Here is a 27828-nt window from a genome sequence, read left to right on the forward strand (position 1 = left end):
ATATAAAAAACAAATGATTAAGCAAGAAAATAATCATGACATTTGTCTCTGTTATCACCAGCCCTGAAGTTTAAATGGAAATCCACTCGGCAGAGAGTTCCAGCTTGATCTGGCTTTTACAGAAAAATGCTGACCTTCCAACTTTCGTAACACAGTGAATTGAACATTTCCCTCTCATGAAAGAATTTCAGCGTTACTCGAAATACCAGAGCAGATTTATACTAGCGGCTTGAATTTATATTCATGGAAGTAGTTGGCCTTTCAAAAGCAGGAAACCCTGACCATCCCGGTGCCTTGTGGTTGTTAGCCGTATTAAACTTATATCAGTCGTAGCAGGGCGAGGTGAAACGGCAAGTGAATAAACCGCACCACGAAGGACCTTTTATCTGTGTCTCTGACTGTGCTGTGTGGTCAGTGTGGTCCCTGATTAACATGATTTTGCGATGCCTCAGCTGGAACTTCAGAGGCAGAGGCCCCCATAATGAAGCTTTTAATAATCATTAGACATGCACTTTATGCTGAGAGAGGGCTATGGTATTCTTTTTCACTCATTTGTTTCCCCGTAATAACCAGATCCTCACCCAGCCCATCAGATATGCTTAATGTTGATGTTGCGTTAAAAAAGCCGATACTAATTTATTCATCTTTTCCATGCTCCAGGGCACCGAACAGAACAAGTCTAAGCTGATTAATTAGAGCTCGTCTCTTTGTGACAAACTCTTTTTAAAGAGAATAGGGGTAGTGTAGCTCTACTCTACTCTTCAGTCGTTTTCAATTAGCGGCTTGCCTGGCCACCGTGGTGTTCCAAAAGAAAACTGCCAAGCCAGGATTTGGAATTCAGAAGGCGTGCTCAGCGGCAGTTCATTTCCACAGGGTAAATACAATATTTTGAAAGGAGGGTGATGCAACTTAGTGTCCAAGTCAGCAATTCATTCCTCTTCATTGTTTGAGCCCTAGCACTCTGTGGTAAACACCATCTCTAAATGGTGCGAAAGCTTCGCCATGAACAATTTATCATGATTGACCCGTGTAGAGGCTCCTCTTTCATTTGATGTTCTTGCTTGGCAGTCTTTCTTTGGAATGGAAGTGGCGTCGTTTAAAAAAAAAAAAAACTGTCTAAATGAGGAAGAATTTTAATTATCCTTATCTGATTGAGCTACCCGAGGTTCCTCTCATAAAAGTACACATAAAACTATGAGCAGCAGGATGGCATAACGGTGGAGGGACTGGATGTGTCTGAGAGGGTGCGTATTTGAATCAGTGCCCAGCAGGCCACAGGTATACCTTGGAGCACGGTACTTAAAATGAGTTGTTGTCCTGCTGCACAAGCTGATAATATATAAAATGGAATCTATTTGAGTCTGCTAAGCATGTGTAAAAAAAAAAAAAAAGATTATTGAGGGATTGATCTCTCCCGCAGCTGGATGCATGGGATTGAATTGGGTTGAAGGATTTGGGGTGGGGTGGGGGGGAGGGGGGGTGGGGGGCATTGTGTCTGAGAGATTAGACCCCTAACCACTCTCTGCTGAAATCAGCAGTGCACAGGAAAGCTAATATTGCAGCCTCTCCAGTTGCTGTACATGAATTATGAAATTTGCACTTGGGAATGGTTGGGAGCCAGATCATGCATAAATGCAGGAGCTGGCCATGTGAGTTTGGGAAGCGCGAGCGGTGCACTCAAGGACAGCCCGCGCGCTGCACACTGAGTGTTTGCATTAACCCTTTTCCCACCGTACCTCAGTACAGCACGCCTGCTTTGTCTGCCTGACATCCCCCTCCCCAACTCCGAATGCTGTCTAACCCCACGTCTGCATACTGTAAAACTGGCCTGGACATGTAACACCAGGTTATTGATTACTCCGTGTAGATGTGGTGGTTTTATTGTCCTGTTGGGAGGCGCATTTTGTGGTGCAGCATATTCATACGGCTGCTGCCGACATTGCTGTGGCATCCCAGTCCAGGTGTTTTTAACGCCGTGCTCCTTTTGTTAATGGCAGCCCCTGTGCTGCAGTAGGTCTTCACAGACCTCAGTTTTAAAGTGACAGAGGCTCTCCAAGGAAGAATTTGCCATTGCTGTATTTGCCCTTCAGAAATAGCACTGTGTTTATGAATGTGCGGACCTATGCATATTTATAAATGTTTAAATGCAGTGCCTCATTAATCTTTTAAGGGAGGCAAAGGCCACTCTGTGCTATACACAAATGACAGAAAGTGTGTGTCTTGGTTAATGTCTGAACACCCAATCACTTGAAGTCTTTTTGTTTTTGTAGTGAAATTTTAATTAAAAGATACATACACAGGGACCTGAAATTTATCAAGATGACATGTTTTTCATGAGCATTTTGGTTTAGCGGCACTGAAACCTGGCTGCTTTGGAGGGGTTAAAAGGATGCTGGGAAATGCTTTCTGATTAAACCCCTCACATGCTCATGCACACATGCACACTCACGCATACGCATGCACACAGGCGCATGCAAGCATGCATGCTTTCTCTCTCTTTTACACTCCTTCTGACCGCCTCCCCCTCCCCCTCTCTCTGTTTGACAGCTTGGGGTGCTTAGTGTCAAAAGCATCAAAGGAACAGTTCTGTAAAACTGACAAATTTTAATCCATTCAAACACAGATGTTTGGAAATTGAGCACACAATTTTTCAAGTTATTACAACACTTATACTGATTCATATGATGTTTGTTTTTAACAGATGGAACAAAATCATTTCTCTTGCAAGCCTTGCAAACAATTCATTTGTTTGCAGATATAATTCATGTTTTTTTAACCTCTCGCCGCTCTCTTCTCTAGCGTACAGTTCTGCACAGGGAAGGGAAATAAAGGTTGTATTTGCCTTTGTGTGGTGTAAATAACAAGTAAACAGCTGCGTTCGTACAGCAATTCAGACCTGTTCAGATTAGCCTAGCATTTGCATCCTGTATTGGCTTACCAGGTGCCTCAGAGGGTACACAACTCAGATTTTACATTTTATCCATTCATGCAGCTGGATAATTACTGAAGCAGTTCATCTAAAGTACATTGCTTAATAGACCAGCAGCTGTGCACCTCCTGGGAATAAAACCTGCAACCTTCAGGTTCCAAATTATCAATGATTTTTTTCCCCATGTTGAAGGTATTAGTCTTTGGCCTTTTTATATGAACTGTGTAGATTTTACTCTGGTTTTTGTATTGTGAAAATCTCTCTTGATGACTGCATTAACTCTATGGTGTAACAACAAGAACAAATAAACTATAATAATAATAGTTCAGTAAACTTAGTTTCTCCTTTCATTGGAAAGGCCCTTGTTCCTCCCTGGTCACTTAACTAATAGGGCCCCTGGACCCATTCACACAATTCAGTCACTAATGTCATCACATCTGCCATTTTTATGTATTATTAACAACTGAGTGTATGAGGGGTGGGTGGGTGAGGGTGGTGAGATTTTGGGTGGGTGGTGGGTGGGTTACATTAACATCTCCTTAACGGAGAGCGGGAGTGAACATTGCTTTGTGGTGTGGTGTGTGGCTGGGACAGATGCTGCATGAAGAGCATCAGTCAGTAGCTGAGAACAACTAGACATTGGGGGGGGGAGGGGAGGCTATTTTCAAGCATTATCATTACATTACATTACATTACATTCATTTAGCAGGTGCTTATCTGGAGTGACTTCCAGCACAAAAGAACAGAAGTGTATCCATTCAAAGTTGAATGAGCCAGAGTGTCAGACCAGGCTAACAACACTCCCAGACCAGTGAGTGTGAGCATATAACACCATTCAAGCTTGTGCAACCTGCAATTATTCCTGCATTACACAGACTCAGAATAGGATATTTTGAGATGTTGTGAGTCAGGCAAAACATTGGACATTTTGGTCAAATAAGCTGTGGTTCTCAATGGAATGGCTCATACACATATGGCTAAACCTTCCTGGATCTTTCTGAATGCAGTACTGAAGGCTGAACCCCTGTTTTAGGTGCATTTACCTCCTCCTCCTAATCCTATGGAGGCACAGAATCAGTTGGTCAGAATCATTGATTCTCTCCTCTCTCTCTCTCTCTCTCTCTCTCTCTCTCTCTCACGCGCACAGCTCTGTTTAAATGGCTGTTCATAATGACAAATTTTTGTTTAAGGGAGGAATTTTGCAGAATGGTATTCAATAACACTGTTTCCAGCAGCAACAGTGGAATACATTCAATGTCTTATCAGCTCTGTGACCTCACACATGATTCTGGTGCACTGTGGTCTGAAACATGGGATTCTTAACTTTGGGAGACAATGTTCCCAGAAATGTGTGAATGGTAAAGCTGGCAAAGACTTCAATGTGCTTTAAAAGTAGAATAAAAGAAAGATGATTCTAAACTTATAAAACTGATGCCTTGGGGGTTTTTTCCATTCCCCTCTGGTATCATGAACTTCTCAGAAGCTACTCTCAAAGGCTTATGTAATGCACAACATATCTGTTTCTTTAGCCAGCCTTTGCAGAAAAACACATCACAGTTGGCATTAAAAAAAAGTTTCACATCCATTCGCCCACACACAACAGATATAAAATGAATCCCAATTCCCAAGAACAACAACTTTTTTCCCTGAATAAACTCAAACTTCATTCCCAGCACTATAAACAGAATTACACTCAGGCGTGTTTTTTTCCCTCTGTTCAGACTTTGTAAACATCCTCTGGACCCTGCCACGCCTCCTGGGTCCCTCTTATGTTGCAGCTGGACTGTCTGGAAAGGGTCCCGCCGTGCTGAGTCTCCAACACCTCTGCTATGCTTGACCATTTCATCTTCAGAGGGGAGGGTGAAGGATGCGGGGTTCTGGCAAGCTTTCAAAGCGGCGATGTTGTCACTTCACCAGTACAAAGGGACGCGGCCGTCCCGTTTGGTCCCCAGCGGAGAGGCAGAGGCTGTTAAGTGGCCCTGACTGGGAGACAGCTGCACGGCCACGAGGGGGGTGGAAAAGATCCAGGGAGCAGAGTAGAGGCAGCGCTCTGAAGATGGCCCCCTTGCATAGGCATCCTGTGCCGCCCCAGTGCTGACAGGCCATCCTGTGTTGTTCCAAGGGAGGGGGGATGTTTACAGTGGAGCTGTCAGGAGGTGGTGGCCTGGGGTGGTATTGGAGGTTCATGAGGGTGCAGCGATGCTTTCCCCTCCGCCTCTTTTCTTTACAAAAACACTTGGGCCTCCGTTACCTCACCAGGGCTCCTCGGGGTTGTGTTTGTGGTCTGAACTTCATTCCACCCCTTTGTAAAAAACAAAACAAAAAAAAAAAAACAGGGGAGTAGGAGGCTGGCTAGAAACTGCTGGAAAAACAACAGAAAAGCCAGAGAGAGGGAGAGTTCAAACAGGAAGTGCATCTTGGTTCAGTCTGAGGAGCCAGGCGTGAAGTACTCAAGCAGTTCCCATATCACAAGTAAGCTCTACAGCTATCTATGAACCTAGTTAATATCACACTGCGTAATAGCACTACTTCCATAATGTCATGTTTTTTTCAAAACACTTGCCACTCATTTAAATATTAAATGGACTCTTAATATCACCAGAAAACCCACATATTTTCACCTACAAAGTAGTCAAATAATATTATTCTGTTCTGTAAGGGTATAGGTTAAATGAATCATAATCTGTAGAAATATTCTGAACAAGCAAGTTGCTGGGTCAGTGTTGTGAAGGGATATCATCAGCTAGCCTGTTCCTAGTTAGCAAGCTTGTCAAAACTGCGCTGAAAATGTCTGTACATCCACTTAACTCAAAGCAGTAAGCAATCTGAGGCTTGTCATGATGTAGCAGGTAGGGTCAGCTGGCTAAACCACCACCAGTTAGTGATATTCATTCTGTTACTAATGTCATCTTGCCTACTGTTGATCTGCTGACTGCGTCACTGGCTGAATTAAATCCTGGAGGTGTGTCTTGATGTTCAATGTGCAAAAACAAAGTTTGCATTTAAATTTGAGAGCTTCGACCTCCTAAACTCCCTGAAAAAAGGCAGAAACAAAATTAAAGGCTTAATTACAGGCTTGAAATGAGGCAGGTTATTCAACTCATCTAGGCCCTCATCTTGCTTTTTGCCTTTAATTTAGTGTGCATGTAGCAGTGTTTCAGGCCTGGTCTTTAACTCTCCTAGGATCTATGCTTCAACTACTTGTCCTGGTAAGCTGATCTTGTATCTTTAACTCTCTGTATGACCAAATACTTCCCAGTTTCAGTGTGGAGTTTTCTTTTAACTAATTTCCATCCGTGTACTCTTTTTCTGTTGACAGAACTCAGTTTGAAAAGCCCCCTTTGATCCACTTTATTAATCTCTTTAGAACATTTTCAGAACATCAGTCATATACCTACGGAGTCTCCTTTTACTGAGACTTTACTTAAGAGATTAAGTGTTTCGAGTCTTGATTCATAACATACATGTTTTATGTATGGGATCAGCTTTCTCTGTACTTTCTTCCTTATCATTCTTATGGTGTGATGTCCAGAAATACACACAATACCCTAAATGTGGCCTGACAAAGGTGTTTAGGCATTAAGTGTTAAGATCAGTATAAACTCCTTTGATTTATGCCCAGTAATTTTTCATGTATATACCAACATTAAGAAGAGCAGAGGTCGCAACATTGATCCTTGGAGGTTTCCATTTCCCATAATGCCCTGCTGTGATGTAATCATTCTTATCATTGTCTGTGCACTATGCTGAATTTTGAATCCACATTCAGATAACTCAATTAATTCCCTCTGATTTCAATGTGATAATGAGTCCTCATGAAGTACTTTGTGGAAAAAGCTTTTTTTCACAAAAAAGAACAGATTCTTTTGAAAATTAGTTGCTTCCTTGAAGAAGTCCAGGAGATTTTTAAAACATGGAAATGCTTAAACGGTTATGCTGATTATCCCCATAATACTGTTTTTCCAGGAATAACACTGGAAATTTCTTCTGGCAATAGATATATCATCTTTTTGTAAGTTTTCATAATTTTCAAGTATTTCAACATCTAGTTCAATGTTACTCAGAATGTCCTGAGTAATTGTAGGTATGTATATATATTCTCCTCTCAACAACATAACTGTAGAGCGAATCTGAAATATTGCTAACAAGTCCCCTTTCCTATTTTTGATGTATCTAACCTCTATGCTAAGGCTCTTGTTTAGCCATATTCAGTGTTTTGGACTTTTTGCATCATAGGCGATTTCATTCTTTTAGGCCCTTATTTCTCTTGTAACACATCCACATTGCTGTCATTAGGAGGCTGCTCTCTGCACGCTCTCTCACCCTGCTTTTAAAACACACGTTCCCTGACCCTCAAGGCCCCAGTTTCTGTACTCCTCAGAAACTGTAAGCATATGCTGGTCAAACCCATGCACCGTATCCCCTGCTGGTTTGAGGGTAATAAATCCCATAAACCTAAACCCCTCTGTCCTATGTAGCCATGCCTGAAATCTCCCTATAATATATTGCTTCCATGGGATAGCACATGTCTACTGTGAAATTCTACAGGTAACAACTGAGGAGGTTCTGTTCTTAATTCTGTACTTGGCTGACAAATTTCTCCAGACATACTCTTAACTCCCCCTTCTTGGTATTCTCAATTATTGCCTGTTTGGAGCACTGAATGGTTTCAGATTTTCAAACAAAATGTAATTTTGCACAAAAGGAACCTGGGTAAACACAAAATGCAGTATTTTAATGTTTTTTTTTTTCCTTCAGTGAAAATTGTTTGCATACACCCATATCACCCCTGTGAAAAATTAAATGTCCCCTTACACCTAATATCTGGTTGGACCACCCTTAGTGGCAATAACTGCAACTAAACACTTCCTGTAATTTGATTTGTGCGTTTCACATCTCTGTTGAGGAATCTTGGCCAACTCTTCTTTGCAAAACTGCTCTATGACAGAATGGTAGGTCTTCAAGCATGAACTGCTCCTTTCAGGTCCTGCCACATCATTTCTATTGGATTCAGTTTTGCGTCTTTTTAGACATTCAGATGTGGACTTGCTTCTGTGTTTTGGATCATTGTCTAGCTGCACCACCTAATTACACTTTAGCTTTAGCTCGCGCACAGATGGTCGGACATTCTCCTTAGGAATTGTCTTATACAGAGCAGAATCCATGTTGTCTTCAATGATAGCAAGTTGTTGGTGACTTTTTCTACGAAATGAATGAAATCATTTTGATAGTGAGAGAAACATGCAGTAAAAGAGGAAATCAGGAAGGGGCCAATACTTTTTCCTGCCACTCTGTCATTATTTCCAATGTGAACCAAAACCACTGAATCCATCCTTGGGCCAGGAGCTTGTCCACATGCTCCTACCGGGGCACCAGCTCCTTTTTGCATCTGCATGCTGTGTTGACACTTCTAATTGAATCCCATAACCAACTACCATATATTGGGGGATGTGCCCTGTTCGGCTTATTAATTCTGTTTTCAGATTCAAGGCCCACTTGAATTCCTGTAAGGACTGTAATGTTTTGGAAACCACAACTCCTGGAGAAATTGTCTGTATAAGATGTGCACACCCTTTCCTACAAATACAGCCTTACAGTCAATTCTGTTTCCTGGAATAATCCACAGACTCACCCCCCCCCCCCGAGGCAGCTCTTGGAACTCTACCAATTTGTTATTGCAGGGGAAACCGGCCAGTTGAACCCTCAGATCAAGAATCTCGGTTTCAGCCATTTGACAGTGATCCCAGATGAAATCATCCAGGATGTCTCCATCCTCAAACACAAACATTCTGCAGCTCACACTGCACTGACCGCATACTTCAGCTCCCTAAATAATACTCCAACTTTCCCCCAAGATGGGCAGATGCACTGCCTAGACAGAGATGTCAAACCAACAGGGCGAAATGAACCAAGGTGGTGCTGAACAAGCCGACGCTGAACAGCGAAAGAGCGAGAACCCGCTCTTTTGACAGACACACTGACAAAATGAAAATAAGAAATGACAGAAGATATAAAAGTAATCAGCATTATTTTGATATCATATAAAGGCTCCAGCCACCAGGTTCCTGTCTCTAAGAAGAGTAATATTCTGTCACTGGCATGTGTCACCACTATCTTGTGGGAAGTTGGACTGGAATCTGGTTCACAGCTGCGTATGACAGGCCCAGTAATTGGGCTGAAACCACATAAAAAAGCACAAGTGCATACTGTGGGATCAGTGCTGATCTGATGAAATACTCACCCGTTACTGCCGCTTTCTTTTATGTCGTTTGAAAAGAACTGAAATATGAACGAAACAACTGATGAAACCTGCTAGCAACTCTAAATGCTTGCCGAGTCCCACCTCTTCAGTATAACAGGAGAAAGTGGGCTGGCACTGCAAGTGATACTGGTTGCCAAATAGTGGTATGGTGTTGTACCTCCTACAGGAGTAAGCATGTAGTCACTTGTGTCATCCAGATACCAGTGACTTCTTTGCTAAAAAGATCCATCCTCCATTACAGCTGTTCCCTTATTTTCTAGTCTATTCAATAGAGACAGATATATGTATGTGGGAGTCTTTGTCTGACATCAAATCAGTATTGATGACTTTTTAAAAACACTATTCAAACATTTCGAACCTGTTTGAAAATGAGTTTTCTTGTGCTGTAAAATCTTGCTCCCCCTAGATGGAAAGTCATTATGGAGCTTTGTACTCATGATAGTCCCTCTGTAGCTGAGAGGCAAATAAACTTACCAAGGTAGGGGACCAGGAGCTTGTTTGTGTTGGGTCGTTATTATCATCTCCCTTCTGTTCTCAATTCGTACCTTTTGCGGCGAGTCTGGCAGGTGTTTCTTTCAATTTGCCAACATGGGTTGTGACACCAGAAACAACACCCACTCGCTTGTACTCTGTTTCAGGCACAATAAGGAGTATTAATGAAGCTAGAGCTTGTAATGAAGTCACATGGCAGTAGTTTTACTGGTTTTTGTGCCATGTCTCAGTTGCCGATGCGTTTGCTGTTAAAAGTGCCGATTTGGCCTGTTTCGTGTTTGCTCTCACGTATGTTTTGTCAGAAGTGAAGACAACTTTTGTGTGTGTGTGTGCGTGTGCGCGCGGCTGAGACGAGGGAAGCTGGCGCGTGCTGGAAGGGGTGCAAGGGTGCGAATTTCAATCTGTTTCAGTGAATGAGAGTCGAGGGAAATGTCAGACGGCGAGGGAGCCGAGGCCGCTCAAGTGGAGCCCCGTGTCAGAAATAGGCCGCGAAATAAATGATGACACACGGTCCCTCTCGCCACCTGTGAAGTGCTGTTTTGTAAGGCGCGCCGTGCCGTTAATGTGCTTGGAATAGCAGAACATTACACTGCGGCTCGGGAAAGCGGGCACGGGGAGAGGTGTCAGTCCTGGTACTTACGGTGATTGGTGTGGCATCACCTCATTGAATGCTGATGAGTTTTGGGGTCAGGCGGAGAGTGCGGGGCACTGAAAGCGAGGTGGGGCGGCGGCTGGCTGCGAGGCTGTTGTTTAAGTTACAAGCGCGCGTGACAGCTCGCCCCCGCACTGCATTGTACGCCTGTCATGGCTGCTTTTCGACTAAGCATGCTCTTTTTACCTGTCACTTGTAAATGTTTTGTATTGGATTTTGATGTAGTCTACTATCTTCAGCCAACTTATTATTTTCGGGGGGACAGGGTAGGTGAGAGTCAGTTAACTGCTGCTCCAACAGTATTCATATTTTATGTATTCTTTTATTTGATTTTTTTTTCATTGTTCTATCAATAAATGGGAAATTGGCATAGATAAAGCAGTAGGAATATAGTAACGTTATACAGGCTGTAAGGCTGCCATGTTATATCTATTTTCAAAACAAAGACTCTCAGCTGAGTCTCTGTTCTTCTTACCTTTATTTTCATACTATGTGCTTGCTGACAGTGCTAATGTTCCTTTTTATTATGGCAGTATAGTCAACTCAATCACCCCAGTCTGATTTTTTGACAAAGGTCCTAAAGGTGTGGAATTGCTTATATTTCAGGAGGTGAAGTCAATGAATATCATTTATCTGGGGGCGGAAAGTGCATTTGACAGATTTTGTGCCCCTGAAAATCCTCAGCTCTGAGCCACTTGAAGGCCATTGTAAGCGGCCTTAAAAATTTTACAGGTATTCAAGTCCAAAGTCCCTAATCCCTGTCCACCCTCAAAGTAATCAGGATTGGAGGATTTAGAGAGCCTCCAGTTTGAAGGAGAGGGCCGTGAACATTATCACTCAAATCCCGAGTCCTCCCTTGCTGAATTGTGTCCAATTTATAGCTCTCCAATTGCCAACCGATATTAAAAGGGGCAGAGCTGGAAACCAATAAAATATTTCTCTATGATGGAGCCATCCTGGTGTGTCTCTCCAGTTCAATATTTATAGGGTCTGGAGGCCGTTTTCATTATATTGGATATTGGAAAGAATATCTGAATCCAAGCTTTCGCTTCTCCCCTGTGTCTGTAGCTGACATGCTGCAGTGTGAGCGAGTCCCAGTGTCAGATATATATCAGTCTCAGCTCAGTAGATATAAGGGAATAGTTTACCATGGTAACAGGCTGACCTTGATTTGCTGCGTAAATCCTTTCAATGAACTGCGGATGCTGTTATAGTAGTAGAATTATAGTGTTGTAGAATTTCGATCGAACATTATCACACACCCAACACATGTACGCACACACACACACACACACACACAGAAACCCTTCATGCAGTAAAGGCAATTGATGGCACATTAATGTATTAGAGGAGCTATCTGTACAGGTTGAATAACTGAAAATTGGGATCGTGAGTAATGTCATTGCAGGTAAACTGTATTTTTAATCAAGTAGTTTTTTTGTTATTGCCATGGGCACACACTGTGCGCACAGCTGGGGTTCTTAACTACAAAAAGTTACTTCTGTGACCTGCTAGGCACAAGCTATCATGTGGTAGTGGATATTGAAACAGACAGGGAATACATTACACATAATGTGAGGAGGGGAAGCCTTGAGACAGAAGCAATGCCTTCAGTCAGGTATTCGACAGTTTCATTTCTCTGTTTCCGCAGTAAATGAACTCTATCGCCGTTGGCCCTACCTCTTGTTGAGACTCCTTCACACCACTTATACTTTCTGTGCTTTGGGTTATGAGCAAGTAATTAAAAGCTATTTAGAAACCGTTCCTAAAAATACTAGGATGTTCGAACCTAATTTTCTACTAAATTAACTTGAGCCTGTAGCAAGAAAGATTCAGTTTTAAAGGAGTTTCAGTTTTTCTGTCTCATCTATGACACGTATCAATATATAGTTTCAGAAGTTTTGGGCACTGTGTTTTACCAACAGTGATCTAACATGCTTGATAGATACAGAAATATAGATTGATTGATCGAGTAATAGATGCATATATGTGCTTACTGCCGGTAGTGATTAATTGGCATGACAGTGGAATACTACATTAATGTTTGAAGCAAACTTATACAACCTATGATTTAAAAAATGATTTTTTTTTTTTTATCATTACATACTGCTTCCACCTATGCTACTTCCTACTTCCGTCTACCTTGAAAAATACCTGTATTTGTCTACTGTTAGCATTCTGGCTTTTTAATGTTTTATGTATGCAAAGATGCACTGCACCAATAATTCTGCAACCAGATTTTTAATGAAGCCTCTAATGCAGTTATTGTTGAGGTCTCACATTAATACATATTACAATTCATTCTGAATTCATGTATTCTGAGGGTTATATTCAAATTTATTAAAGGGGTGTGGGGAGTGGGGAGAAGGGAGGGTAATGCTCAGACAGCTAATGTCTTTATACTCAGGTCTGCCACTGTTTTGAGGGGTGTACCATTCCTTTAATTTTTAATGCTTAGATCACTAGTGGGAAAAAGAGACATTCCCATGCATATATGAAATCTTCCTGAGGAGAAGAAAAAACATGTTCTATTCCCAGGACTCTTTTAATCTTTAAGTCTCCACATGGCTTCTTTCCTGTATGCTTCTTTCTCAATACTGCTTTATCAATCTCATTGGCTGTTTTGACGCTCTGACATGACACATTAGAGAACATGGTCTGAATTGGCCAACTGAGGCCATTTGCTCATTGGTTGATGCCTGAAGCATATTGAGGAGAGGATAGGCTTTCCAACAGTGAGGGCGGGGCAACACTGTGTGGAGCAATGTCAGTGAACTGTGCCACTCACTTGTGTGGAAGGCACTGTGGCTCACATAATCAGAATGACAGGAACGGTTATACTTTATTTAAAACAACAGAGCCAAGCAGCCACATTGAATAAATCTATAATCTTAACTTCAGCATCAAATTCATACTCTTTATGTTAAAAGCTATCCCCTTTGTATACGTCCACTCAGGACAGCAGTCTGGACTAGGTAGTTGTATGCAAATGACATTACAAATCGACCATCCCACTACAGTGACTCTTTGAAAGGGATGACATCTTTTCTCAGTGCTGGATTTTATTAATTTGACTCCCTCCTCTGCCTTTGCTTCCCCCTTTTCCTTTGCTCTTTAAAAAAATCCCATTCCTCTGCCCTCACATCCATCCCAAATGCAATTTAATTAGATTTTTTTAAGTGTGTCACTCAGAATGCCTAAACATTAGCTTAATGATGCTTGAATTAGTGGCATAATGCCCTCATGCATGTTACACATTTACCGTTATTGTCACGGCTCGAGCGCTAATCGCTCCGCGGGATGTTCGACCGGGAGGGAATGATACTGCAGGGGATTGGTTGTGCGAATGCCGAAGTGTCGTTCCATCAAAGACGTGGGATGGGTGGGTCGGGGTAAAGAAGAGCCGAGTGGATCGAACGATGGATAAGGAGAGATGTCGTCTCTCGGAATTTTCTCGCCCGAGTGCAGCACGCGTTTCGGGGAGGGCTCCATTAATCAGCAGCGGTGTGGGAGCAGTGCCGTATATTTTGTCTCGTAGCCGCACGGGGCCTGCCACAAAGGCCTTGGAGACCACATCTTTGGCTCTGTTGAAATCTGTCCCGGGGCCCGTTTTTTTTTTTTTTTTGTTTGGCCTGCCTTTCTCTGAGGCCTCCCTTCTAACAGGAGTCACCTTTATCCCCAAGGCAGCATGTTAATAAAACAGGGTTCAGAACACGCTACTGTCCTTGTCTGGTGTTTGTAGCACTTTATGGCTGTGTCCTTGTGACCAAGGCTAACTGAACAGGAGGGAATGGACAGGATGCTCAATAAACAGTTAGCTCTTTATTAAGCAGCACCATCTTGGCGGCACGAAACCCACTTGTGAAGCAATCCATTGTGGTGCAATTTTCCTTTTTTCCAAAGTGCAAGACAGTAACCGATATTATTGTAACCAACATTGTTACTGTAGTTTACAGGTAGGCATCAATTCAATGGTGTATAATATTGTGTAGTGTGCATTGAGCATATGCCCTGTCTGGTCAAAGTGGACTGTGACTGTGTTTATCACAGTAATACAATACAGTAAAACAATTGTATTACTGTATTACTTGTATTACAGTAATACAGTAATACAAGGTATTGAGACTTTCACCAACAAGCACTGTTGAGCTGTCAGTGAAAGTCTAAATACCTGTATTATATTGTGTAACGTAGTAGTTTGTACATTTTCACATTAAATCACAATGTTATCATTCTGCATACTGTCTTATTTTGCATTCTGAGGTGTTGAGATCTCCAGTGAGCAATCAGCGAAGGCTAATGACACAAAGTGGCAGCTTCAATGAAGTGGTCAAAGATTGCTCCTGCTGGTGAACTGTGCGCTGACCCCTGCTGGCGTGTGTGTGTATTGCAGACGAGCGCGGTGCTCTGTTCCGGGGGCTGCGCCCTGCTGGCCGTCAGCTCCCTGCTGGCCATCATCACCATCTTCCTCCCCAGCGGAGCCTGCGAGCGGCGGATCTGCACACTGGCCGGGTACATGCAGATGGCGGCGGGTGAGTGTGCTTCGGCGGCGCCTCTGCGTGCCTCTCCCTCATCAAAGTGTGGCGTGTGCTTCTTCCCCTACAACCACACATGCACACAACCGGCTCCTTTGTTGTGTTAAAAAAAGGGGGGACAAAAATTAGGGGACCATAACACTGTGCTAGGAAAACAACCAACCCTCATCCAAACAGAGAAGAGCTGATCGGCCAAATGTATGTGTGTCAAAAAAAAAAAAAAAACAAACCCTGAGGCAGTTGCTCTTCAACTGTTGTTGCTAGGAGACCCAATGGGTCTGAGTGTTGGGATGTGTGGTACACTCAGAGATTTAGCGCGCATCATAAAAACACAATTACAGCTCTTGAAGACAGGTCGTTGGTTCAACAAATGCGTGGCTTGTCGGGCCTTGCTTTCGCTGAATAGGAAAATAGCATCGTAAACAACGCATAGTCACGGTTCTCAAGTTAATGCTCCCTCCCCCATAAGCACAGTGCATCACCATGTACAGAGAGCCTTAGCAGGTGCTGGTCAGAGGTTTTAATTTTGGAAGGTAAAATGCAAACTCCCTTGCAGGTCCGAAATGTGTGCTAATTACAAAAGATAATACTGTGCATGCAGAAAAATGCAGCAAGTCTGGGCGTTGTTTGTGGTGATTAGATTCCATTTGGGGGAACATGTGGTGCGGACAACATCCTGTGAATCTGTAAGGGTAAGGCTTTTGTTCCAGACAACTCCAGCCACATTCATATTTACATTTCCCACTTTCCTCCTCTTCCTGTCATCAGACAAATGGCCCAGCTGGGAAAGAGGCCCCTACTAACACAAGGCTCGCAGCTTTTCAGACTCTAAATCACTCAAATTGTACTTAACACACAGTAGCGGTCTTTTTTTTCCTCTGTCATCCTGAACTTGGAGTTTTCTTTGAGTAGTTTTCAAGGATTGGACAGAAGCATAAGGCCTGAATGTGATTATCTTTTGTACTTCCATTACAATTTGTCTGATACTTTGTTAAGACTCTGGAAGGCCTATCACAAGTGTATTCATTTTGCTCTTTGAGATATGGAGCCTATTACGTAGTCCCTGTTGCATGTTGTTACTTCTAGTATTTTAGAAGTGGGAGAGTGTGTTGGTGCACATTGAGTTCCAAAAAGACATTTAAGTTGCAGAAATCCATTTTGTAGCAGCTGTAGTTGCTTTAACCTATGTATTGTTGATGAAAAGTTTGTTATGTGTTTGGGAAGCATTTTGATAGCTGTGTAGATTTTTCTGATTGTCTGAGCTGGTAATGTTGATACAATGTTTATCAAAAGCTCGTTGAATAGTTTTGCTTTTAAAGATGCATCTGAATGAAAGCACTCTCCAGAGACAAAATTGTTCTTGGAGTGAAATGAAGTGAAATGAAAGAAGCCCTCCATTGTCAAAAACATGAGGAAGATGCAGTACGTCTCTCTCTCTGCATGGGGTGAAATATAAATGGTCTGCCAACTATTCTGAAGTCAAAATTATTCCAGATAAACCTCAACACGATGTGTTGAAGTCGAGGAGCTGAAGCGTTGGCATTGCATGTGCTGTGGTTTTGATACAGGGATTCCTAAGACTGGAGAGCTGGCATACTGGATGATCCATAAATAGAAGGTCCTCGGTGTGCAGTGGGGCTGCATTAATACAGCTCTCTTAAAAAAGGACCCATCACAGAGCACTTCAAAGACCGCATTACGGACGAATAACGCAAGTCATGACAGATATAAGATGAAAGGGATGGACGAGGAAGAGCAATTGTACAACAGAAACGGGGAACAAATAACTTATAGTGACAGTTATAAAAGCAAGGAGATATATTTAAACTATGCTGATCTGTAAACAAAAAAAATGTCCTGTAGCAACACCTTACACTTATTTATAGTAAGGTATAATTTATACGATTGGCTTTTGAAAGAACAAAAAAGCCACAAAAAGGGGTGGGGAGAATATGTCTTCAGCCCCATTTGGTAGATGAGAGAATCAGGCCAACCCAAAGAAGATGCCAAGCAGATGCAGACAAATCTCAGTATTATCAGTTATTAACAAATGACACAGGAGAAAGCGGAGCCGAGCTGATAGGGCTGTAAAGTGGATGTGGAAGCGGTTGTGCAATGCTGATGGCAGACATGAGGTTGAACAGAGAAAAAGAGGCTGTCTGTGTTTGATGTAGGTCTGCTAAATAGAGATTGCCTCTCAATAGAGAGTGATAGTTCCATACTGTCACACTACAGCTCCACACAGAATTATCCTGCTTAATACTGGCAGAAAAAAAAAAAACTACAGAAAATATATACTATATAATGTGCACTATTCTGAGGAGGGGTTAATAACCAAAATAAGGCTAGAGGGACAGGCGCTTAGTCAGGGTAAAAATGTTAAAATGGTCTTTGATTCCCCCGCAGGTGTAGGCAACTCATTCTGCAATTGAGGGACCCTGTATATATAAATCCTGCTACGTGTTTACCCTTGCAAAATTTGAAAAAGATCCAGAGGGATGAAATGGAATATTGGACACACTGTGCTTCTCTGCACTGCAGTTAAAAGGAAGATATTTGCTTACTGTCTGTTCAATATTCAATGGAGAATAAGTGAAAAGAAGCAGCGACATGTGATACATAATTCAAATCCTTGTAGCAGCAAAAAATCACACTAATTGGAGATTGCACAAAAGTACTTTGTCACAAAGGGGTATATTTCAATAATCCAACCTTGAGGAGACAAATGTATGGACGAGTTCCTCTTTGCTTTTGAGAGAGAGAGAGTGTCTAAGTTTGACAGTTTCTAGGGTGAAAAAAAGGCCACTCCGAGCTCTGGAAATGTTTTATACATGAAGTTCCATGGAAAGATTTTGGTGCTCATATTGCACTGAGATCTCTAACCTCTGTTTTCAGACTAAAATAAAAGATGTCCATATTGAACTAAACAAATGCAGTCATTCAGTTTCCTAAGTCATTGAGATACTCTTGAGATAGCCCTCTCACGTTTGGCCATGCATTGGTCAGAGGTATTTCTTTTCATTGGTAATTCTATCTTCACTGTCCTACACTAGATAATGCAAATTTTGCTGTCTAAAGGCTGAGTCAGGGCTCCTGGATTATGCCAGTTAGGGGGATCTAGCTTTTAGATGAATAGGTTATATTGCAGTACTGTTGTCAGTTTAAATTTGAAGACTCTTGTTGTTTTGAAGCACACATTTTTCTGTGACAACTGTGGGACGTAAACTGAGGCAGTCTGGTGTGTCCAGTCTGTCAAAGGAAGAACAAGTTAGCGTCTCAGTAAAACGTGACTCACTGTAATCTGGATTTGCTCGGTGTAGAGCAAGTTTATATTTTAAATTTAGTATGTTTTTTGTACATCCCTCCATCATTCTGGACTGCTTTGCCTCTTTGTCTTGCAAGAGGCAGAGCTTCCCTCATTCCAGTGGGATGTGAATCTGGCTGTGGCAGGGCACGGCCTTGTGGGGCTGCATATTTCTCTCCAGAGAGATACGAGGGAACCTCTTTGATTTGTGCAAACTCAAATCTGTCTCTGGCTCCTTTTGAAGAATTTCATTTGAGGAACTTGTGGAGAAGTGGGAAAATAATTATGACATAAATTGTACTGCTCAGACTTCAGGAATTAATTAATCTTGGTCTGACTCTAATGTCTCCTGCTGTTTTGAAATGCTGCAATCAAAACATCTCTTGATATTCTGGGTGCTCTAAATAATTTAAACAAAATTGCCAGTTTGATTTTTAACAAGCAACTGCAAAACCATCTTAGCAACTGAGGAGTTTTGGCCAGGTTGCGATGCAATACTGTTGTGTCAATTGGAATTCAATTTAATGCAAATGAATAACAACGCAACTTTAATCTTTACAAAAAATTTGATTTCATGTACAAGCTTCCCTAACAATCTGTTCATACTGCAGCCTGCTTCTGGGTTTGCTGTAAAACACATCCTTGGGCATCAGCTAAGTCCAAATCCATTCTGATTTTCTGATAAGAAAAATGATTTCAGAAGCGCTACTCACTAGTAATGTGATAAAGTATCCAGGAGCCCTCAGTGTGATGTATAATGCAAAAGAAATTCAGTCCATCACCTTGTGAACTCCGTCTTACTAGTCATGGTGGCTGGATTTTATTTCAATACAAATAGCTAAAGGGAACAAGGCTCATAAAAAACAACTTGTTGAGCTAATTGAGTCAGTTACATTTGAGTGGCATGACCCACAATACCTTTCCCTGAGCAAGCTGCAGTGATGTGGAACAGTCAGAGAAGCTCTGACGTCTTCAAAAGGGTACACCTCCAGCTCCCATCTCCCATGTAGCAATACTCAAACCTCCCGCCCTCACTTGGTCAAAGTGGACGTGGAAGAAGTGTTTGGTCGTCGAATATAAGGATAAACAGCTCTCTGGGCTTCCCCGGTGGCTCAAAAGCATGTTACTCTCCCACCAGCTGTGTAACTCGCATGGCGAAACCAGGAAAGGCTTTTAAAAAGCTCCACTCTTTCTGTTTTTAGCCGACCGGATCCCGAAGGGGATCTCCAGGATTAGACCGGGAGCTCGAACTCAATGGCAGCAGCCGGTTCGGCGTTCCGGTTCAGGATGTTACACTGATAGAGAGAAATGGCTCAGAGGGTTTTGCGCTTTGCATGAATTTTTAAAGGTGCAAGCGAACACATTTTTATTTTTGAGGCAGTGAAGCTCGGGAAGATTTTTTTGATGCATTTTTTATTTGCTGTTTTTTTTTTGGTGGTCTCGGGCCAGTGGAGGTAGTTCGTATCTGCTGCGTAGGCGGGGCGGGGCTGTGTGATGTCGGAATTCGGCCCAACGGGAAAAAAACAGGGGCCCCTCCATGGCCAAAATAGCTCCGCCGTGAAAGCAGTATCATTCATTTCTATGCATTTTTAATATCTTGATGCTCAAACCCCTTTTTATCCTTGGCCAGAGGGGGCCTCAACTACAACATAAGGGTCTGCCCTCAGAATGGATTGAGCGGAGGAGCGCTTCAAATTTCACGCTCAAAATCTCAGTCGATCAGATACAATGTAAATCCAGTCACAGTGCAGAAACTGCTGCAGTCAGAGCATTGCAGCCGCTCTGGAAAAAAACACCAGCAGTCAGATTTCAAGCCGCTCAATACGTTTATAAAATGTTCTCTGTTGTAAGTGAACTTGCTACCTAATTCTCCATCTCCATTAGACACTGAAGGCATATCATGCTCCACCACAGCAAATTCATAGTTACAGTGGAGTTTAATTTCAGTGGAGACATTGGTAATTGCCCAGATGTTCACGGAAGAAATTGAATAATTTTAGCTTCCCTTTATTTTAGTGCAAATGGAGCATCTCTTATCAAGTGTTGAAAGAAACTTAATTGTGTTGTAAGTTAAATGAGATATCATTTGATCTGCTGATTCTCTCCTGTAATACAGTACTTTCCCTTGTATGTGTGACAGATGTCATCATTTTTTCCAGCTCTGTAGAACAGTTGTGTTCACTGTCCATAAGTAAATATCTGTGGTTCTTCACAGACATTCTCAAAGCTGCATAAAGCATTGCAAAGAGTAAAACAGAGGACGGTCCCAAGGTTTTGTGCCATGTGCAATACATCCGCGTGGGTCTTATACAATGCTGTTAAAGAGTATCACCCTCTCTCTGTCACCACTCTGAATTCCAGAAAATACACACCTGTCCACTGCTTACGTCCATTTAGTGACTGTGCTAACTGCATAGGAATGCACTGTGCTACACACTGTGAGCAGCACCGCGCAGGTGTGTTCCGAACACGCCTGTGACAAGGTGCCGCACCCCACCACACATCCACGGCGTGCGGCCTCATCGACAGAACATGACTAATGCAAACATTCCAAATGTCATCCGCTATCTCATTGTGATCAGCCCCGGATTCCACGGTGACAGCTGCAGGCAAACATGGGGCAGGGGGACCAAAGGAAGCCAAGGGAATGCAATTTGAAGTCATTTCTTACAGAGGGGGAAAAAAACAGAGAGCTGATAGTGATTAGCTTGTTCTGCGGCAGCCCTTGTCAGCAGCTGAAAAAAGAAGATGAAATTGTTGGATGAAATTACTGTAAGGCTGTGCTAGCAGACAGATGAAGGGTGATTGCAGGCCTGCTGCCTCTTAAGGATCCATTCAGAGTCCGGCCAGTGCCCAGGAGGAGAGCCGGTGTGATGAAGGCTCTCTGGAATCTCTCTTACCCCTCGTCAGAAACACTACAATGGATTTCCTGTATTTCTGATGAGAGGGACATTTCTTTGCACCGTACCATCAGGCTGATACAGCTACTCCTGGATCTCATAGCTGGTCACAGTCTCTCTTTCTACCTCTCTATCTGTCTATATAGTATGTCCATGTCTTAATACGTTCCAACACTCACACACACACACACACACTATACATACATGTGTGTGTTCATACCGTATTAGACTATATAAATATATACATATCCTACCCTACCCACAGTCTATGACATGACATTCATTAAAAATAAATGCATCCACTTCATGAATTCTACAAGCTCTGTATTTGGTGCCTGGCAAAGCTTGCAGTTCACACACGCATTGATCTGCCTACAGTAAAACTCAGTGTGAGGCAGTGCCAAGATGGCTTTGCCTCCCCTACATCTCCCGACCCAGAGCTGAAACGCGTCTGATCCTTGCCAGCTTGTCGGAATGCATTCCCGCCTCACGGAACGGAGCGGTAATGGCAGCGAGCCTCTCTCTCCGCCGGCTTACCTCGCCAAGCGCTGGGAAGCGAACTCAGGTAGCGTCCTAGCGAGAGGTATTAATCATGCAGTGTTTTCCGACATTCCAGAGGCTCCTGTCAAGCAAAGGGGGATGTGCATTCATCACCCTCGCGGTGATCAGAGCTCCGCTAGGTTAGGCCGTGACAGCAATGCATTTGCTCACGTCCACCTCGGTTGCCTGGAGCTTACTAATTTCTGCTCCAAACAATGCCTTTTTCTCAGATGAACTGCTCTCTCTCAAATTTAGTTGTCAGTGTGTGTGTGTGTGTGTTTGTGTGTGTGTATGCCAGAGAGACTCTTGATGCATTGACAGCTCTTCTGTTTGATCTCTGTGTTGTTTGATGGCATACACTACTGATGGACAGCACTGTGTTCCAGATACAGTGAAAGCATTAAACATGTGGCTAATTGGTCTGCCAACCAATCAAAACAGTGCAGTAATTAACACACAGGCTTTTTGCCTGTGTTTCATGTGTGTTTTATTCACTGGAGAGTCCTTGAAGTGCTCTGACTGCCTTTCTTGTCTAATATGGCATAAATGAGTTTTGATGTTCTAAAACTGCAAACTGCACAAAAAGCACACAACAGAAGTTCAGCTAGGAATCTGATGAAATATTCGCTTATTCTTCTGTCATACAACCACTTTTTGTAACATTAGGGTCATCTCACTGTGACACCCTTTGCAGTTATACAGAAAGCTGAAGTGTGATGAATGCAATCCTCAGATACAGTTGCATACATAACAGCTATTTTTGCACCAAATTTGCCACAATGAAGTGGGTTCCAACCCGAGGATGGTCACTACTCCATTGATGTCATCGGAGCATCTGAGCATCTGGTCTCAATATGAGCAGTGAGATGAGGAGACCTTGGCCAACCTACCTACCCCAGTGGAACAATGCTACTTTGTACCACCAACGTGGACCGTAGCTGGTTTTGAGCCAGTGCAATAGGGCTCAGCTTGCACTTGAGATGAGAACATTACCAATTGGAGCCCAAAAAGCACTGAGTAAAACATTTGAGCACACTGGCTATACTAGCTGAATGGCATTAACACCACCCTTTGGGGAACCTCCCGCCAATCAGAATGCATATCTGGCCAGCGGCAGCTTACGGCAGGGGGTAATCGATGACAGAACAGTCAGGTGACACCAGAAAGCTGGTGGATATGGGTGGGGAAATCCAAAGTAATCAAACACAGCAGGGAGTGAGAGCTCAGGTAATATATATCCGTGCCCCTTGACGGTCTTTGGATAATTAGCAGCCTGGAGGATGAATTGCGGATTTGAGGACGCAGGAAGGAGTTCCCGAATGAACCTTCAGTTCACTGTCATTAATGCTGTCCATGGTGATGTTTTACCAGTCATGAAAACTTCGGGATCCATTAGTTAAAGACACACTTCAGCATCAGGAAAAGTGGCATTCCCTCCTGGGCAAGGAGCATTGGGATGCTTCCTGCTGCGTTCAGGCTCAGAGAGAGGGGTTTTGCGCAATGCATCATGGGCCATTTCATGGCTTAAACTGGCTGTCAGCAGCAAGCCCTCAGATCTTTTACAAACCAGAGAGCTCGCCAGCCAGCCACTACTAGACCTACAATAACCAGATTGTTCAAAAAATACTGTTTAAGTAAATCTGTTGAATGTTGTTATGGATCCTGGATTAAAGTGTACATAGGGCAAGACACTTGAGTCCCAGCAGTTTCAATTGTAGCTGACAAAAATTACTTACAGTGTGTTGTAAATTTGAAGGACCCTTAAAGCTCTCCTGCTATGGGTTCCTGCATGCTTTCAGTGGCTGCTTTTAGTGGCTGGACCCTTTTTGTTCATTCCTTCTGTGTGTGTAGTTTCCCCATTGCTACAACTTCAAAGCAGGCCCATTCAGGGAGCAGCCCGTACACTGAGAGCGGTGCTGAGTCCTGTCGCTGCGCACCACCATAAGTGTCACCCAGGGAGGAGGAATCAGCCGCGGCAAAAGGCCTCCACGCGGGGGATCACCCAGCCTCTGAGTTACTTCAGCCCTGCTCTCTAAATCTTTCATGTTGTGCTCTTCGATTCAGTGGAATTTCAAAGGTGACTTTTTTGGCTGATATGTATGGGGCATCAGGGATTGGGCGATTAGGAGAGTTTTTACAGAAGTGCGGGTGTGTGGGGGCGTGCAGCCATACACACACATGGTCTGCAATGTGCGGTGCTGTCCGCATGCATATTGCATGAGTGCTCCTCCCTTGAAAGCCCAGTGTTTTGGCAAGCTACAGACATGTTCTGTGTAACGAGTGGCTCTTGTCAATGCAGTACAGCCAGCTCCTAGGTTTTCAGCACATAGCAGACCGAGCCACCAGAGTGCAAGCAGTAAGCCTGTCAGTTATGAGTGAGGGGTAGTCATGCCTCTGGTTCTTACGTCATGGTCTGTCAGTGTCCGTCTCTGAAGCAGCCCTTGAAACCCCCCCCCCCCACACTACCCGAGCCATCTCAGCTGGTTCATCAAATGAGATAAGACTCTTAATTCTTTGTTGTTACCGTTCCCATGAGGTCAGACATCATACGATTTTAGGCCAGTCTTTGGCAAAAGACCTTTGCACATTCATTTTGTCATGGTGATCTCAGAGGACAGTTTGAAAGGTTCATCATCAAGGTTGAAATAAGACGTGCTGAGAATCACAGAGCTTTTGTAGGCAGAAGCGTGTCTTTTGCATTCCTTATAGGTACTGTAGTCAATGGCTATGTTTCTATTACACCAACTTCACTTGAAGACATGCAGATACGCACACGTTTAAAAAAAATTATTATGGTGTAGGAAGTCAATGCCCTCAAGAGCTAAACGTAAACCGATTCTTGTTTCCACTAAGTTTGTTGCAATTTTTTGATTCTGGAAAATCGACTATTACCTCCGATGGAAACATTGCCAACGCACTCTCACCATCGCTCCTGGGCTTTATGAGAACCTTTGCAATTTTCAGGCTACCTTTGAGGGAAGTGATGGAGTCAGAATCGTGAATCAGTGTTATTGAATTCCTCTGCCATGGTGTGTGTGTACTGAGCAGTATAATACTGTAATACCGTGTGGAGAGGAAGGGGTTAACTGAGGAACCAGCAGTGTCTGGACACCATTTGACAGGGCTACACAATGCATGATGAATTACAGAGCCTCCCTCCAGAAGTGTGCTGTTAGTTCTGTTATCGAGATCCTAATTTGCATTAGGTAAATTGATGTGCTCCTTACCTAAGTGAATTAAAATGTCGCACACATGACAAACAGGGGACAGCTGTCTTGTCACGGACCTCTGATCATCTCTTTTCCGGATGCACGGCGCTGGGGAACTGATGCTGTCTGGTTTCTGTTCATCGTTACAGTGGAGGAATCTTAGCGGCTTAGTTCCAGAGTTCTGTACGATGGCGATGTGGCACAGTGGACTTGAGACCAAGGGTGCAGGTTTTGATCCAGGGTGAGACTGTATATGGAATATAAGTTGGGCAATGCTTTGCATTGATATAGCTCTAAATAATGGCCATAGCCTGTGTCATGAGTCAGTATGACGTACAGCTTCAAATTGCACACTTGAGGTTATGCATGTGAAGATAGGCATTATTACACTAATAACATCATTTGTCTGTGTCCTCTGGAAATCAGTTGTTATAAGGTTGTAATATTTATTGTATATATGACAATGATTACGAGGGTCTGTGTATTACTTATTAATGTGTCCTGAATGCTACATCACATCCGCTTCAAAGTGTTTGTAAAGTGTTTCTGAATTTTAATGGATAAGGATAAGGATTCTTCTGTTGAGCAAATAAGTGATACGAGGAAACAGAAGGACCATGAAATGGCCCACATATTCTGCATGTTGCAAAAAAGTGAGACAGGACAATGTTTCAACCATAGTCAAACCTAACCAAGACCAGATTCTGGGTGAAGAGCGCTTCTGTGTCATAAATAACTGATTATTATTATTGAGCTGTACATCTGTGTGTAGTGTTTTTTTTCCATTTATTGTCTTTTTCCACTTTTACCTTCGTCTGTGGATCTTTGGATGTGCATATGTTTTAGTAAAATGCAATGTTGAAAAAGGATACTCCACTCTACTTGGGTTTCATGTGCCATCAGAATAAACAATTTTTGTCATTACTTTTGGGTCATTTCCATACAAACTGAGAGGCATTCACTTGGTCAACAAAGATTGATATTCTTTTATAATACATTATCCCTGATTCAATAAGAATCTCTTTGATGAGAGTATGTGTTGGTCTGTGCTGTGCGGTCAAAGGGCGCAGACAGCCCCTTGCATGTTTGGAGAAGTTCCAAGCGTTCTGCTGAGGGTCTTTGTGAAAGACACGCATTATGGAGTCTGTGCAGCGAGGAGAGCCGAATGACAGGCTGTTTGGTGTGCCTGCCGATGATATTACGCTCATGAAAGATGTCTGGTGAGTAATGGGTGCTATTGAAATGATAGGAGTGCTGCACTGCAGTTTGGGGAGTGTGTGTGTGTGTGTGTGTGTGTGTGTGTGTGTGTGTGTGCACGTGTGTGTGTATTCAAGGCAACGTTATTAAAAGTGTGGCACTCCTGGCATTTTGTGTATGATAAGTGGTTGGGGGCGGGGCCCCTTATGGGAAATTATCGTGAAGAGAGTGAGCTGAAGCTCCTCTTCATGCTGGTCTGCCTTTGACAAGATAAAGACCCACACAGGTGTGCTAAAGCATCCCGCTCTGCTTTCCTGTCTCCACTCCACAAAGAGCCAGAGAGAGAGAGAGGGAGACGGAGAGTAAAGCATAAGAGCCTGAAGCACAGGCACACACACACACACACACACACGGGCACACACACACACACACGCACAGGCACACAGACACACACACACGCACAGGCACACAGACACACACACACGCACAGGCACACACGCACAGGCACACACACACACACACAGATGTATACATAAACACACATACAGTATACACCAAAACGGACATACACATACACACACAAACATGCAAAAGTGCTGTTAATCCACTATATTCCTTAGGGGCAAGAAGCATACAGACACATTTGTATGAAAAAAGCTGGATATGAGTGATCTTCCACGCATCGTGTTTGCAGTGAACATAAATATGAAGATGTGGCAGTTGAATTCCATATAATCCAGTAGGAAAAATACATATCTACAGCAGTCTCCCACAGATCTTAACTGATACACTGGTCTTTTCCAGGATAAGAACATACCAGCATGGCATTACTGCTAGTTCTCAAATTTGACTTACTGAAATGTACTTCCCCAAGAAAGGCAAAATGTTAACTGTTAAACTACCCTGCTTGGGTTTTCATCAGAAGATTAGAAGAATCATGTAAACCTGAAACATTATTAAGCAGACCTGACATATGGTGAAATAAATCAAATTAACATGGAGTAACAGTAAATTTCAGTTTGGGGCTATACAGTCTCAAAACTCGGTTCCTTATGCTAACAAACTCTAGAGAGCAGGTGGATATTGCCTAGTGGCTGGGTTCCCATTGTAAATCTTGTTTAGTTTTTCGGATTAACAGTGATTTTTTTTTTTTCCTCAAGAGCTGTCCTCAGCGCCTGCATATGGTGTGTAACAGAAGCTTTCGCTGGAATATCTTGCTCTTTGATGCCATTTTAAATAAGATGATAAATGACCCTCTTCAGCAGTATGCCAGCATGTTTGCCATATGGGCGAGACGCATTCATTGCAGTCTGCAAGGGTCTGAAGCCTTAATTATATGTGCTCCAATCCACTCATATCATCACACTAATCTCCTTATTGATATGCCTCCAGATCCCTCTGCCGCTGCGCTCGTGGATTGATTTGGGACGGAGATCAATGCTTTGACTGATGATGGTGATCAAGTTCAATCTTCAGCCGTGAAGAGTACTGCCACGCAGTACTATATTACACACACACACACACACACACACACACACACACACACACACACACACACACACACACACACACACACACACGCACGCATACACACACGCACGCATACACGTATGCACACTCCCACGCATGCATGCAAGCTTGTGGGAATGCATGCACACAGACATGTTTACATGTATACACACACATACATGCATGCACATGCACACACACACACATACACGTTCACATGCATACACACATGTACATGTATGCTCACGCACACGCAGACACCCGCACACGTTTACATGCATGTGCAGACATGTGTTCCA

The 27828-nt window shown here is 43.1% G+C and overlaps 1 protein-coding gene across 1 annotated transcript in view; it reads left to right on the forward strand.

Annotated features, from left to right (window-relative positions):
• Positions 1 to 27828, forward strand: part of LOC118775593 (transmembrane protein 211) — a 94953-nt gene that overhangs the window by 13173 nt on the left and 53952 nt on the right. Inside the window, exon 2 of the mRNA XM_036525580.1 lies at positions 14729 to 14867. Coding sequence (XP_036381473.1) covers positions 14729 to 14867 — 139 coding nt within the window. The remainder of the gene's footprint in view (positions 1 to 14728; positions 14868 to 27828) is intronic.

Source organism: Megalops cyprinoides, chromosome 3 (assembly GCF_013368585.1).
Source record: "Megalops cyprinoides isolate fMegCyp1 chromosome 3, fMegCyp1.pri, whole genome shotgun sequence".
Taxonomy (NCBI): domain Eukaryota; kingdom Metazoa; phylum Chordata; class Actinopteri; order Elopiformes; family Megalopidae; genus Megalops; species Megalops cyprinoides.